General features: G+C 37.8%; 1 protein-coding gene across 1 annotated transcript; it reads right to left on the reverse strand.

Annotated features, from left to right (window-relative positions):
• Positions 1 to 1,305: 1,305 nt before the first annotated feature.
• LOC107558691 (polypyrimidine tract-binding protein 3-like) lies at positions 1,306 to 8,480 on the reverse strand. Its single transcript, XM_016242350.1, has 7 exons — positions 8,411 to 8,480; positions 6,779 to 6,918; positions 5,216 to 5,249; positions 4,712 to 4,804; positions 2,865 to 3,081; positions 2,405 to 2,482; positions 1,306 to 1,604 (listed from the first exon to the last, which is right to left on the reverse strand). Exons 2-7 carry the CDS (start codon positions 6,908 to 6,910, stop codon positions 1,472 to 1,474), a joined length of 687 nt encoding a protein of 228 aa, XP_016097836.1. The 5' UTR covers positions 6,911 to 6,918; positions 8,411 to 8,480; the 3' UTR covers positions 1,306 to 1,471.
• Between the last annotated feature and the right edge of the window lie 4,855 nt (positions 8,481 to 13,335).

The raw sequence follows: 13,335 nt of genomic DNA on the forward strand, positions 1-13,335 counted from the left end.
TTGGTCAGATGCAGAGGCATTTAGTGTGGGACTGCAAGGCAAAAGAGAGTGCCGCCCTCTTTTTTTGCTGTGACTCAATGGGCTTCACTACAGTTTCTACAGAGCCCATGGCTGCAAACTCTCACACCTGTGGCCAGAGCCGAGGAGTGAAAGAACAAAGTAAAGAGCACAGAACATTCTACCCCTGTGTGGAAAGATGGAAAACAAGAAGAACGAAAGGAAAAGACTCAACTAAGAGCAAGAAGGGGAACAGAATGGAGGAAATCATCAATTTCCCATCGAGATCACGGGCTATACCATTCACATTGAGAATTTCACTTAGGAGGCGGAGCCTACTATCAGGCTGGGCGTTGCTGATTGGTACGTTCCAGTAAGGTTGACAGCTGGCCGCGAGTTTTCTGGAATGATCGTGCATGTTTGAAAATGTTTGCCCCGGTTCAGAGGAACCCGATCGACTGGACAATGACATTGCAGATGTTCTCTGACAGCATTGCAGGTGCAGAGAGCCCACGAAAGGCTCTATAATATGTATTATAAAATTTTCATAATACAAGAAATAAACAAATCACGCCATTCACTATCTATTCACAGATGCCAACCATCTGGCTATACATCTTTGCACAGTAAACAGATATGAGGATGCCAAACATTCCCCACGGTGCCTGTCTTCAATTCAAATCAATCAAAGTGCCGAGAAACAAAAGGATTGTAAGCCGAAACAGCTGCGAATTTTGAATGCACTCATTCTTGAATCCATAGCACTCTTGTTTTAATGCTACTCTGAAGAAAAAGGACAAGCCCATTGGTCGAGGCCGTCGCTACAGATTTTTTTTTTTCCAGCAGCACCTTGATGATGACGTCAGCGACATTCAAACAGTGACCGTGCGTTCAACACATCCCACGGGAAATGGGACGCTCTGTTGAAACAGCCAATGAGAATGAAGGTGTCGTTTTTTGGGGGAGGCACAGAGGAGACTCCGCCCTCACTTAGGTCTGGGGTAACAAGGCCATTGGGCTACAGGAGCATCAGTCTCCAATGTAATCGGCAAGTGTGCGGTGAAGAAACTTCCTCAGCATTGACTTTTTTGAGAATGTTCACGTGTTAGTTTGCGTTTCACATCAACAAAGTCCTCGCCAATCGACTAAAGAGGGAGTCCTACTTCCTCCACACGGAGGTTCCCAGAAACGTCACATTGTCATGGATATCCCATGTGTCTCCAGCCCTGGTTTCGTGAGAGTAATACAAACTCACTCTCAGACTGTCTAAAGGTTCTGCAGTAGTCTCTTATTTGCTTTTTTCCTTTCTTTTTTTGTTTGGAAATCTCTAAAACTACCCCATGAATATCTGTAATGTTTCTTTTAGAGTTTGTCAGTCAGTCTTATTCTCTGAACGAAACAGTCAGACTGCTGAAGGTAGAAGGGCTGGTATGGGGAGGATGGGGGAAAGGGTGTGTTTGTAGTGAAGGGGGTGCTAGATGGTGGATTTGGAGAAAGACACTCGCAGATGGTGGTTTTCCCCCAGGTCGTGGTTGTGGAGGTCGATAAGAGCCTGGATGGCTTCTTCCACCGAACCCAGCTGGATCAGCGCCATCTTGCGGTCCTTCCTATTAATCATATATGGATAATGAAAATCAGACACTGGGTGATCCTGAAATTTAGGACCAGTTGGTCCAATGAGATAAGGTCCAAGATCAAGAAAATGTCAAAATCTTTTGAACACATTTGTGTTGGTTTAGAATGGTTTTGAAAAACATTTACAGCATTTCCAACAAAATAGTTTCAATGACTGCTCTAGTTTTAATGACTACTCTAAAATTGTCATGTGGGGTAACCATCAACTAAAAAGGTATATCACAAAAAACACAACTTAGAGGGAAAGTTCACCCAAAAATGAAAATTCTGCCATCATTTACTCAAGTGAAGAATGTTGGTAACCAAACAGTTGCTGGTAGCCATTGACTTCCATAGTATTTTATCCATACTATGGAAATCAATGGCTACCGTCAAATGTTTGGTTACCAACATTCTTCAAAATATCTTCTTTAATGTTCAACAGAAAAAATAAACTCATAAAAGTTAGTAGTTATTAGTTAATGATGACAGAGTTCTAATTTTTGGGTGAACTATCCCTTTAAACAATGTAAAAAAGGAATGTCCTTTTCTGCTCCTAGAGGGCCACCTAGCTACACATGCTTCCCTAGCAAACTTAAAATCCCTGTTCACTTTTTAGAAGATCATATAGACAGTGTTTATAACATTCCATTTATGTGTTTTCACAAAACAACTCATCCTTATCGGCCATGTTGTCTTGAAGAAAGGTACAAGCAGACTCTTCCCCGTGTGAACAAATACTTCTTAAAATAAATGTAGGCTGAGAACAAAAACAAATGTGAAGAGAACTCACTGGAAAAACTTGAAGGCCTTGACTGTGTATCCAGAACTGGCAAACAGGTCTTTCAGAAAATCATCCGTAGTGGAGGGACTGCAAAACACAGTGTTTACAAAGGACAAAAAATAGCACCTTATCTGATGCCAACAATAATGCAAAACTTCTAGTGGAGTCAAACAACGCTAATATGATAATATGTGTGGGGCGATATGAATAAAAATCATATATCATGGTATAAGTCATTTTACAAAACTGTAATATTATGCATCACAATGATGTTTCTTTTTCTGGAAATTCAAACAACAAATGTTTTATATATTGCAATGCAGCCAATGTCTATTTTTCTGGTGACCCCCCTTAATTATGCTTAATTAAGTTAGTCCAGCAAAACTGGGTTGTTTTTTGTAGCAGTTGTTTGTAACATGCTGTATTGAGCGTGTGGTGCCCGATGTGTGGGTGTGTGCCAGTCACTCACGGGATATTTGAGAGGTGCAGGGTGGCAGAGGGAGGGAAGATGTTCTGGAAGTTCTTGGAGCCGGGCTTTTTGAAGCGGTGCAGCGGGCTCCCACTGAAGTCTTTGGTCAGGCCTTGGTCCTCCTGACCCTCCCTGGGGAGCTGCACCGTCTGGTGCTTTGAGATGGTCACACGGATCACCTTACCATACAGACGCTGACCGTTCAAATGGCTCATCGCTTCACAAACAAACCCAGAGATAATGTGTTACAGATAAGCTTTAACCCTGAGACACATCATATTACACTTACACTGAACAAACCTTTTTCTTACATTTGAACAACAAAAACTCATGCATAAGAGTTTTTTCCCCAACATTTTTCACACTCTCACAGATACATTTTGGCTTCATTCATAAAACACAAGCAGAGAGCGAAGTTCTGAGTAAAGAATCATTTTGTTATAAAATGTAAACAATTACTGTATCAAATTTTGAGGAATGCATTGTTAGGTAAATGTGTGTAAATCAATAGCAAAACCATGCCTACATAAATTCCTGTGTAAATCATATATGAAGCCATTCTTATGTCAATTTCTGTGAATAATTCACCAAACCGTTTTATGTAAATTTGTGTAAATCTTTTAGAAATTGATTTATACATAAATGTACTGTATAAAACATTGATACAACCATTCATAGGTTCGTTTCTTTGTAAATTAATAACAAAACTATTCTTAAACTAACAATGAATTGTACATTTTTTCACAAAACCATTCTTACCTTAATTTATGTTTAAATCAATAGCAAAACCATTTTTACATAAATTTCTGTGAAAATTGTGCATAAAATCATTCTTGTGCAAATTTCTTGTAATAGTTTTGTGAAACATTTTAAAGTAAATTTGTGTAAATTACTTGCAAATTGATTCAAACACAAATTACTGTATAAAACATTGATATAAAAACAAAGTTCATTTTTTGTAAATCAACAGCAAAGCTATTCTTACATAAATTTCCGTGTACTGTACATTTTTTTGCAAAATCAATATTACGTTAATTTACGTTAAAGTCGATGGCAAAACCATTCTTCAGTAAATTTCTGTGTATTGCGTTTGCAAAACCTTTATGTAAATCATTTGCAAAAATGATTCTCACATAAATTACTGTATAAAATGTTCTTATGTACATTTTTAAATCAATAAAACCATTTTGTAAATTTCTGTGCACTGCACATTGTTCGCAAAAATGTAAATCATTCTCAAAAACACAACATTTACACGCAAATAATGTGCAAAATCTAAGTGTAAATTATAAATGTAGAATTTGATATGAAAGTATACACAAGAATGTTTTCACAAGCAATTTACACAAATTCATTTTTTCATCCACTCCTAAACAATTCAGGCCGACAACCACCATGCACCTTTGCATTAAATAAATAATTAAATAAATCCATGTTTTTTTGTCTATAGCTACGAGACATCAAAACATCGTCATCATTATCAAGCATCGCGATCTGCAATCAATCAATACTTCAGAGCATTCGCTCCTGCATTTAAATATGGTTATCACATCCAAACCTTTGCCGTGTGTACAAGTACTTTAATTTCTCCTTGCATCATTTCATAATCTATTATTAAATTGCATCAGAATATTATATTATAATATCTCAATTATGAGACATTTAGTAGAAAAAAATGCAATCTTTATAAATATTTCATTCATGGTTCTGGCTACATCCACCAGCGATACAACCAGATTGATTTGTAGCTTTAACACAGACACAGAATACGCAGATAAAGACGCATGATCAAAGAATGAAGAGAATGTATCGAGATGAAAAGGATTTCAGTGTAATGCCTGGCGTACCGAGCTGGGCTTGCGTGGCGTCTGCCATCTGTATTAAGGCATTCTCTTTCTTGTTGAACAGAATCTTGACTCGGTGAACATCTCCATACACTCCTGCCGGGATAAAAGAGAAATTTAGACTGTCCGTGCTTAAACATGCCGTGAACACAATTTACAGCAAATAACACGCTATCTGCGGATCTCAGTGTTTCATTACTGAAGGCAGAGGGCGACAGCAACTCCTCACATGCTCAGACGAGCAAACATTTTAAAGGATATCACTCACACTAAGGTCTGTCTCTGATGTTGACAGTTATTAAATTGTAGGGACAATAACAATGGCTCACACTGAGCGTGTGTATGGGAGAATTTGAACATTCATATGACGGGTCACAATCTGCTAATAATCTCCCGACTGTGTGTTCATAAGGAAATGGTCTCATCGCTCAGCTTCTATCCTCTACTGCCTTGATAAAAACAGCCGTCTGCTCATCTAATCTGAAAGAGTAATAAATTTGTCCTTACCGAATAAAATGAAGAGCCCGTGTGGTGTTATGCTCTGCAAGAGATGGGACATTATCATAGAGATCATTCAGTACTGAAATGTAAAAAGAGCTGGAAAAAGATGAAATGAGTATGTGTAAAATGTATGAAGAAACATTAATAGATGTGGTGATTGATACTGATCACTTCAATGTGAGTGCTGGTCACTAACGCTGCAGAATTAAATGAAGAAAGTGTCTTGTGACATCAATTGCTGAGACTGAATAAAGATGCATGAAAATAGGTTTGGATTAGCTCATATGACGAGAAAAAAGACGGGAGGGAATCACTGTAAATGCACTGATATTTATGGTCAGTGAGTCTTTATACTCCTATCATAAAACTACAAATAACTGTTATACCATTATATATTTTATATAAATGATAAAATAGATATTCCACAAAAATGTGTGTTCAACATTGATAATATTAATAAATGTTTCTTGAGCAGCAAATCAGCAAGCAATATTACAATGTTTTCTGAAGTATCACGTGACACTGAAAACTGATGCTGAAAATTCAGCTTTGATCACAGGAATAAATGGCATTTGACAATTTATTTACATAGAAAACACTTATTTTAAATTGTAATAATATTTCACCATTTTTACTGTATTTCTGATTAAATAAATGCAGTCTTGGCGAGCAGAAGAGACATCCAAAAACTTAAAAACATATTATATTATATTATATATAATAATAATAACAATTATATATATATATGTGTGTGTGTGTGTGTGTGTGTGTGTGTGTATATAATTTCTGGATGACAGTATCTAGATATGTAGTCTAATTATCAGTATCATCCATAAAAAACAATATTGGTGTCAACATGTAAAATAATAATAATCATCATCTTCATCATAATGTTCATAATAATAATATTAATAATAATTATTATTATTATTTAGGCAAGTTATAATACTATTAATTAGGAATTAGGGTTATTATTACAATGAACTAAACCTTAAAAACATTCTTGTAACTAGAAATAAAATAAACAAACAAACAGAAAGGAAAAAATATATATATTTCAGAATATATATTTTCTTTTAGATTAACTTGATGTTCTAACATAACTAAAAATTTAAAATGAATAAAAACTACACAGACATAAATAATAGAAATGATAAAAACAACAAAATTTCTAAAACAGACAGACAGACAGACAGACAGACAGACAGACACACAGATAGATAGACAGACAGACAGACAGACAGACAGACAGACACACACACACACAGACAGATAGATAGACAGACAGACAGACAGACAGACACACAGACAGATAGACAGACAGACAGACAGACACACAGACACACAGATAGATAGATAGACAGACAGACAGACACACACACACACAGATAGATAGATAGACAGACAATAGATAGATGAATAGATAAGATAGATAGACAGCTGTAATCAATTTGATGTCATATAAATGAGAGATTTGTGGTGAAAGGGCTCACAGAGAAGGGTTAGTCGCTTGTGTTGACATCAGTTATGTCGTGGGACGGTGGTGTTGAGGATGGGGGGGAAACTCACGTCGGGGTTGAGGTTGGAGACGAGGAGCACAGAGTGGATGATGGTGGGGGCCATGCCGTGGATGGTCATCCGTCCTGTCATTGCTGATGAAGGGATGGTGAGATGTCCCAGAGCACCAGGCATCGTCTGCATAGACAGACCTGAGCGGAGCGCAGCCCGGCGGGAGGAGGGCAGATGGGGAGGGGAGACGGGAGAGGAGGGGTAATGTGAGAGAGAGGAAGGAAACCTTCTAGAACAATCGTCCGTTTTCACAACCTGTTGCCGCTCTTTCAGATAAACAACATAATGTCTTCTTGTAATAGCTTATTAAATCAATGTGTTCAGGCATGCTGGGTAAATTTAGTCCAAATGAGTATTGAATTGGATGGTCGGGGTAGTAAGAGGTTTAAATAAAGCCAGCAGAGATCAGGGTCAGAGTGTGAAAACAGAGCCAAGCTTGAGAGTGAAACAGCATTCACAACATGCTTCATATGTGAAGGACAAATTATTTGAATTGAGGGAAAAAATATTCAGTGGTAAATAATGTAGGATGGGAAGATCTGATATTAAAATACTGATATATTTGTAATGATATTAATGGTACTTTTATTTGACTGAGGCCTTGATTATGCCATAATGTTTGTGACAGAAGTGGAGAAAATTATTTAATTTGGAACAACTCGAGGGTGAATACACGTTTCATTTTCAATATGTTAAATAACACACTTCTGTTTGAATGTTTGGGGTCTGTATGATTTACAAAAGTTAATAATTTTATTTGGCAAGGATGCATTAAATTGACCAAAAATAAAGACATTTATAATGTTATAAAAGATTTCTATTTAAAAAAAATGTTGGTTTCCACAGAAATATTAAACAGCACAACTGTTTTCAACTTAATAATAATAATAAGAAGAAATGTTTCTTGAGCAGCAAATCAGCATATTAGAATGATTTCTGAAGGATCGTGTGACACTGAAGACTACAGTAATGATGCTGAAAATTCAGCTTTGCATCGCAGAAATAAATGACATATATTACAATAGAAAATAATTATTTTCAATCGTAACAATATTTCATAATATTAATGTTTTACTGTATTTTTGATCAAACAAATGCCACCTTGGTGAGGAAAAGGGATTTCTTTCAAAAACATTTTAAAATCTTACAGACCCCAAACTTTTTAACAACAGTGTATTTAACTCATATTAAAATGTTAAATGATAACATTTTAAAATAAATATTATGTGATTAATATTAAATGCTGTCTTTAAGAAAACATTAATTAAGACTTAAGTAAAGCTGCACAGTGACTTTAGCTATTACATTTTATTATATGAAAAATGTAATTAAAGAGCAATGTAACACACTTAAATTGGATGTATTGATCAAAACGGTGCGAACCAATCAATAGCCAATTCCGAATACAAAGCTTTCAAGCTGTTTTCAAATGTAACGTCAATACTTCTGTTTGTGTTAGTCCCTCTTCACTTTGTTCATTTTGCTGGTGTCAGTCTGCAGATGCGTCTTGCATGTGGCTCAGGTGACACTGTAATACCTCTGTTATTCAGTCTGAAGACTGTCGTGAGCTGCACGACGCTGCCTCCATTACTGAGATGAGATGTGAGAGTGTGACTGTGTCGGAAAGCTTACCTGCCTGATGGAAACCGATAGCAGGGGCGAAACCAGCCGCCCCAGGGTATGGAGAGGAAATTATCCCAGGAGCACCTGCGCACGCACACACACTCAACCACAGCCTTATAAGCTTTCCCAACCAGACTCGATGTCAGCCTAGCGGGCCTGGTGGGAAGCTTCGGGGCCTTCAGGGACGATGCGGAGGATGGGGAGAGATAGCTCGCAAGCGTCTGCTCCACCACTGGCATCGCCCCATATCCCTCATCATTCAGCCTCACGATGTTGGAATAATTTGAGATTGTGGGGCTGTAAATACGGGATGAGTACGGTTTCTCCCATGATCTTGACACCTCAGCATGGAGATCGGGGAAAAACAGAAGGCCCTGTCGTGAAGGCTGTGATCTGGATTTCAGAAAACGCTCGTCTAATTTACTTTTAGGACGAGCATCCTGTTTCTCGGCTGGCCAAGAGATATTTAATTTGGCTACAGCATGAGTCACAACCTCCACGAGCTCCTCATACGCTTCCGATCCCTGAGAGGGAGCCATGGATCTAGCGGGTGAGGACCGAGAAAAGGACGATCCCGTCTCGGATCCCTCTGCTAAATCCACCTGCGATCCCCACGACAACAGTCTGCGCTGTGCCTCGGCAACAGCTGGACCGCTTCCAGCGGGACCGTGAGCCTGTCCGCTCTCATCCAACTTAAATGAAAATTAGAAATGTTGCCCTATAACCAAAATAAGTTTAAGTTTAAAATATTTTATTTTATTTTATTTTCAATGAATGAAAATGAATGATTTTAATAATAATACTAATTATTATTTTTATTTATATAGCGCCTTTCCAAAACCCAAGGTCACTTTACAAGTCAGGTTTAAGAAACAGAAACAGATAAACATCAAAACCAGAAGACAGAGCACATAGCAAGAGCTGAGAGTAATACCTTCAAAGTTAGATTAGAGATACATGAGAATGTAGATAAACATCCATAACAGGGTACAAATTACAGACGGAGAGCTGAAGAGTAATAAAAGAGAAAAAAATAATTTTTAAGAGGTTTTTGAAGGAGAGAAGGGAGGATGCTTGACAGATGTTTTGGGGAAGAGCATTCCACAATCTGGGAGCCACAACACTGAAAGCTCTAGATCCCAAAGTCACCAGACGAAACTTAGGGGTGACTAACAATCCCTCACTAGAAGATCGTAACGAGCGGGCAAGAAGTCAGATAAATATGTAGGACCAAGGTTATGGAGAGCTTTATAAGTGAGAATTAGTATCTTGTAGTTTATGTGCAAAGAAACCGGAAGCCAATGAAGGTGATAGAGGATTGGGGTAATGTGATCGCTCTTTCTTGTGTGGGTAATCAAGTGTGCTGCAGAGTTTTTAGGTTGTGTGCTGTTAAGAAGGCCTGTAACTGGGAGGCAACAACTTTTTCTAATATCTTAGAGAGGAAAGATAAGTTCAAAATAGGCCTATAGCTACTTAGGGAAGAAGGCTCGAGACCATGCATTTTAGGAACTGGAGTGACAGCAGCAGTCTTAAGCTTTGATGGTACAGTTCCAGATGACATTGACATATTAATAAAATGAGTGATGGGTAGTGAAAAAGCAGGCAAGCAGTTCTTCAGTAAAGAGGTAGGTACAGGATCAAGAAGACTAGTAGAGGAATTAGACAGCCTGATTATCTCATCAACCTCTGTGGGGACAATAGAGTCAAAATTAGAGAAGCTATGAGCATGGCATAAAGAGAGAAGTTCAGTAGTGGGAACAGAGGTAGGGTGTTGACAGGTCTGACATGTTTTACTCTCTACATTAAAGCGTTTTAACATAAAACTGTCACTTCTGGCTAAAAATACTAGTCCACAATCCATAATAACTCTTTCAGTAAAAAAGCCCATCCTCTGTTGTCACCCACATCAAAATCCATCTGCATATTTGTTCAGAACTGTTTTGGACAATTTTCACTTATAAACAGTGCTTCATCTGGGCATATTTCTCTCCTGATTCAGATAAGACATATTTTCACTAGAGAAACCAGTATTGTGGATAAAGGACTCGTATTTTAGCCAGAAACAATAGCTTGAAGTAAAAAAAAATGTCTTAATGGTGGATTTTCACTTCACAAGACATTAATTGATGGACTGGAGTGGTGTGAATTACTTGTGGATTATCTTGATGTTTTTATCAGCTGTTTGGACTCTCATTCTGACGGCACCCATTCACTGCAGAGGATCTTTTGGTGAGCAAGTGATGGAATGCTACATTTCTCCAAATCTGATGAAGGACCAAACTCATCTACACCCTGAATAGCCTGAGGGGGAGTACATTTTCAGGAAATTTTCATTTTGGGTGAACTGTTCCTTTATGATGTTTTTAACCCAGAATAAACCTGAGATGATCTGGTGACAAATCTATAATCAAACTGGAAATTTTTCAAGTAAACTTGAACATGCAAAATGTTTTCATGCCAAAGATCCAAATTGACATTTAAGCAGCATCCTAAATCTGACATCCTTTAACTTTGGACAAGAACTTTCTCAGCGCTAAAGGAAAAGCACAGACTAAAGCAGGTTGTGGTGTGTGTGTGTGTGTGTGTGTGTGTCTGGGTACAAGTTGTCTCTTTTATCTAATACACTACCAGCTTCAACACACATCCTGAAACCACAAAACTTCCTTGGAGAAGATTCTCCAATTAGTGCAACATTTGATAAACAGACATTTGGTATTGAAAGTATTTTTTAATTATTTTAAATATTAAATTCAAATATCTTCACACCATATTTCATGTGTCAAAATATTTATCACATGTCCTGAATCTGATCATGTGGCCTTGAGCAAGTGAATTTTGGTATTATGTGGGATGCTGCCTTTAACACCTTTCTGTTTCACAAATGGTTCTTTGTGGTGAAAGAAGGTTCTTCAGATTATAAAAAGGAAAGAAAGAGATGGTTCTTTAAATAACCTTTGACTGAATGGTTCTTTGTGGAACCAAAAATGGTTCTTCTATGGCATCGCTTGAAGAACCTTTGGAAGCACCTTTATTTTTAATAGTGTAGCTGGTCACCCAACCTGACCAAGGTGGTTTTGAGCTGGTTTAGATGGTCAGCCAACTGATAAGTGGCCAGAATCCCAATAAAAACCAATAAACTTGACCAGTCTCCAGTGGAAACCAGCCTTTTATCCCGCTGAAACCAGTAAACAACCTCAGGCTGGTTTAAGATGCTGGTTTCCAACACTTTTGCGTTCCACACGACCGGGCTACATGAAACCTCTGAACGCAAGCATTTTGTGCCACTTTGACCTTGTTGAAAGGTAGTTTTACAAGATCACTAGGTGATAAAGCAGGAAGTGTACATGGTAAACAGTAGGGCTGTGCAATATTTAGAAATTATCGAAATATCGCAAATGTACATGTCGCAATATGCATATCGCTACAGCTTGCAATATTTGGGGCCATGAACAAAAGACAAAGAGAAAATCACTCACTGCTTTTACTTAAGTAACTTTTGTAGCTTAAATAAGAATCAGTGCATATTTAATTCAAAGAGTAAACACTACGCAGTTTTTTGATCTTCGCCTGTTTTCCTGGATTCCTCCCTTTAGCCTTGCCCCTGTGACTCTGTCTGCAGTTTATCGACCCACGCTAGCCCTAGGATTATTCTTGTGTCTTGCCCGCCATATTCCTGGTTGCCACTGTTTACCCTGCCTGTCTTATGACCATGTCTCTGTCTTCTCCAATTAAAGCTTTGCATTTGGATCCGCACGTCTCACGTCTCGTCAGCCCCGTTACATTATCGTATCGAATATCGCATTATTTAATGATATATCGCATTTTTCTTCAATATCGCACAGCCCTAGTAAACAGTGAAAACAGTGCAAGCAAACAAATAAGGTAACAAGTATTTGAGACTACAACGGAAATATCCTGCTTGATATATTGCGGAAAGCAAAAAAGGACTGGCTTTTTTTCTCTGCGTGTCATTATATTACTTGATATACCGATAAAGTGCAAAGGTAATTGAAAAAGCATGCTGATATTGTAATAAAAATATTCCCAAATACCAAAATGAAAGTTGGTATCACGTAAAAATTTAATCAAAGGCATTTGAATCAGAATTGAATCAGGCAATTTCCAGACCTATTTGAGATCAATGACAAGCGTTATATGAAAGAATCATAACATTTCTGTATAGTGTAGTTTTACCTGGTGTAGCACTTCTAGAGACACTGGGTAGTAGAGATTCTCTACGATTAAACGAAGCACAGGACTCTGTCCGGGCATCATTCCACCATCACTGGCTGTCGCAGTCCCAGAGAGAGTCATATTCCCAGAATGCATTGCACTGACAGCTTGCAGAGCAGCCTGAGCCCTCTACAAATGAGACATACAGGGTTAACATTCTCTAAACTCTTCTAAAACTTTACACTCATGCTGAGTACACGCAAATACACCTCAATCTTACTACTGCACTAGTGGGTATGCCAGATTCCCAAGGCACTAAAATGCACTATCAGCAAATTACTCTGTAATGAGCCATTTTACATACTGTAAAAACTAATAGCTCTGGGTAAAGCAAAAGAATAAAGGAGGCACTAAATATGCAGAGATACCATTTGCACCAGTTCATAAAAAGAAAACAAGCTAAATAATGTTAGGGTTATGTATAGGTTTAATGTTAGAGCCTGTCAGGAACATAGGGGGGGCATTTCCACCTATAAACAAAGTCAGAAAGTTTATTTTTCTTTGCCACTTTATGACAGAGCAAGGTTGTTTCAGGCTGTCGCAGCTAGATAGCTAGAAAAAACGTACCTTTAAAAGTACAATTCATTGCTCATGTACAGTACAATTGCATGTTTTGAAGGTGTAAGGAATCCTTTACTTTCCACTTATGAATAGTCAATATATCAAACACTATTGAAAACAGTGTATATATATATATATAC

The sequence above is a fragment of the Sinocyclocheilus grahami genome, unplaced genomic scaffold, assembly GCF_001515645.1.
Source record: "Sinocyclocheilus grahami isolate Dianchi unplaced genomic scaffold, SAMN03320097.WGS_v1.1 scaffold655.1, whole genome shotgun sequence".
NCBI lineage: Eukaryota > Metazoa > Chordata > Actinopteri > Cypriniformes > Cyprinidae > Sinocyclocheilus > Sinocyclocheilus grahami.

Bases quoted from the DNA above. Each gene is read 5' to 3' on its own strand.
- LOC107558691 (XM_016242350.1), bottom strand. From the start codon at position 6,910: ATGCAGACGATGCCTGGTGCTCTGGGACATCTCACCATCCCTTCATCA. The intron at 4,805-5,215 runs GTAAGGACAAAT...TTATCCCGGCAG, and splicing joins CGGGCTCTTCATTTTATTCG to GAGTGTATGGAGATGTTCAC. The intron at 1,605-2,404 runs GTGAGTTCTCTT...TATGATTAATAG, and splicing joins AAGGCCTTCAAGTTTTTCCA to GAAGGACCGCAAGATGGCGC.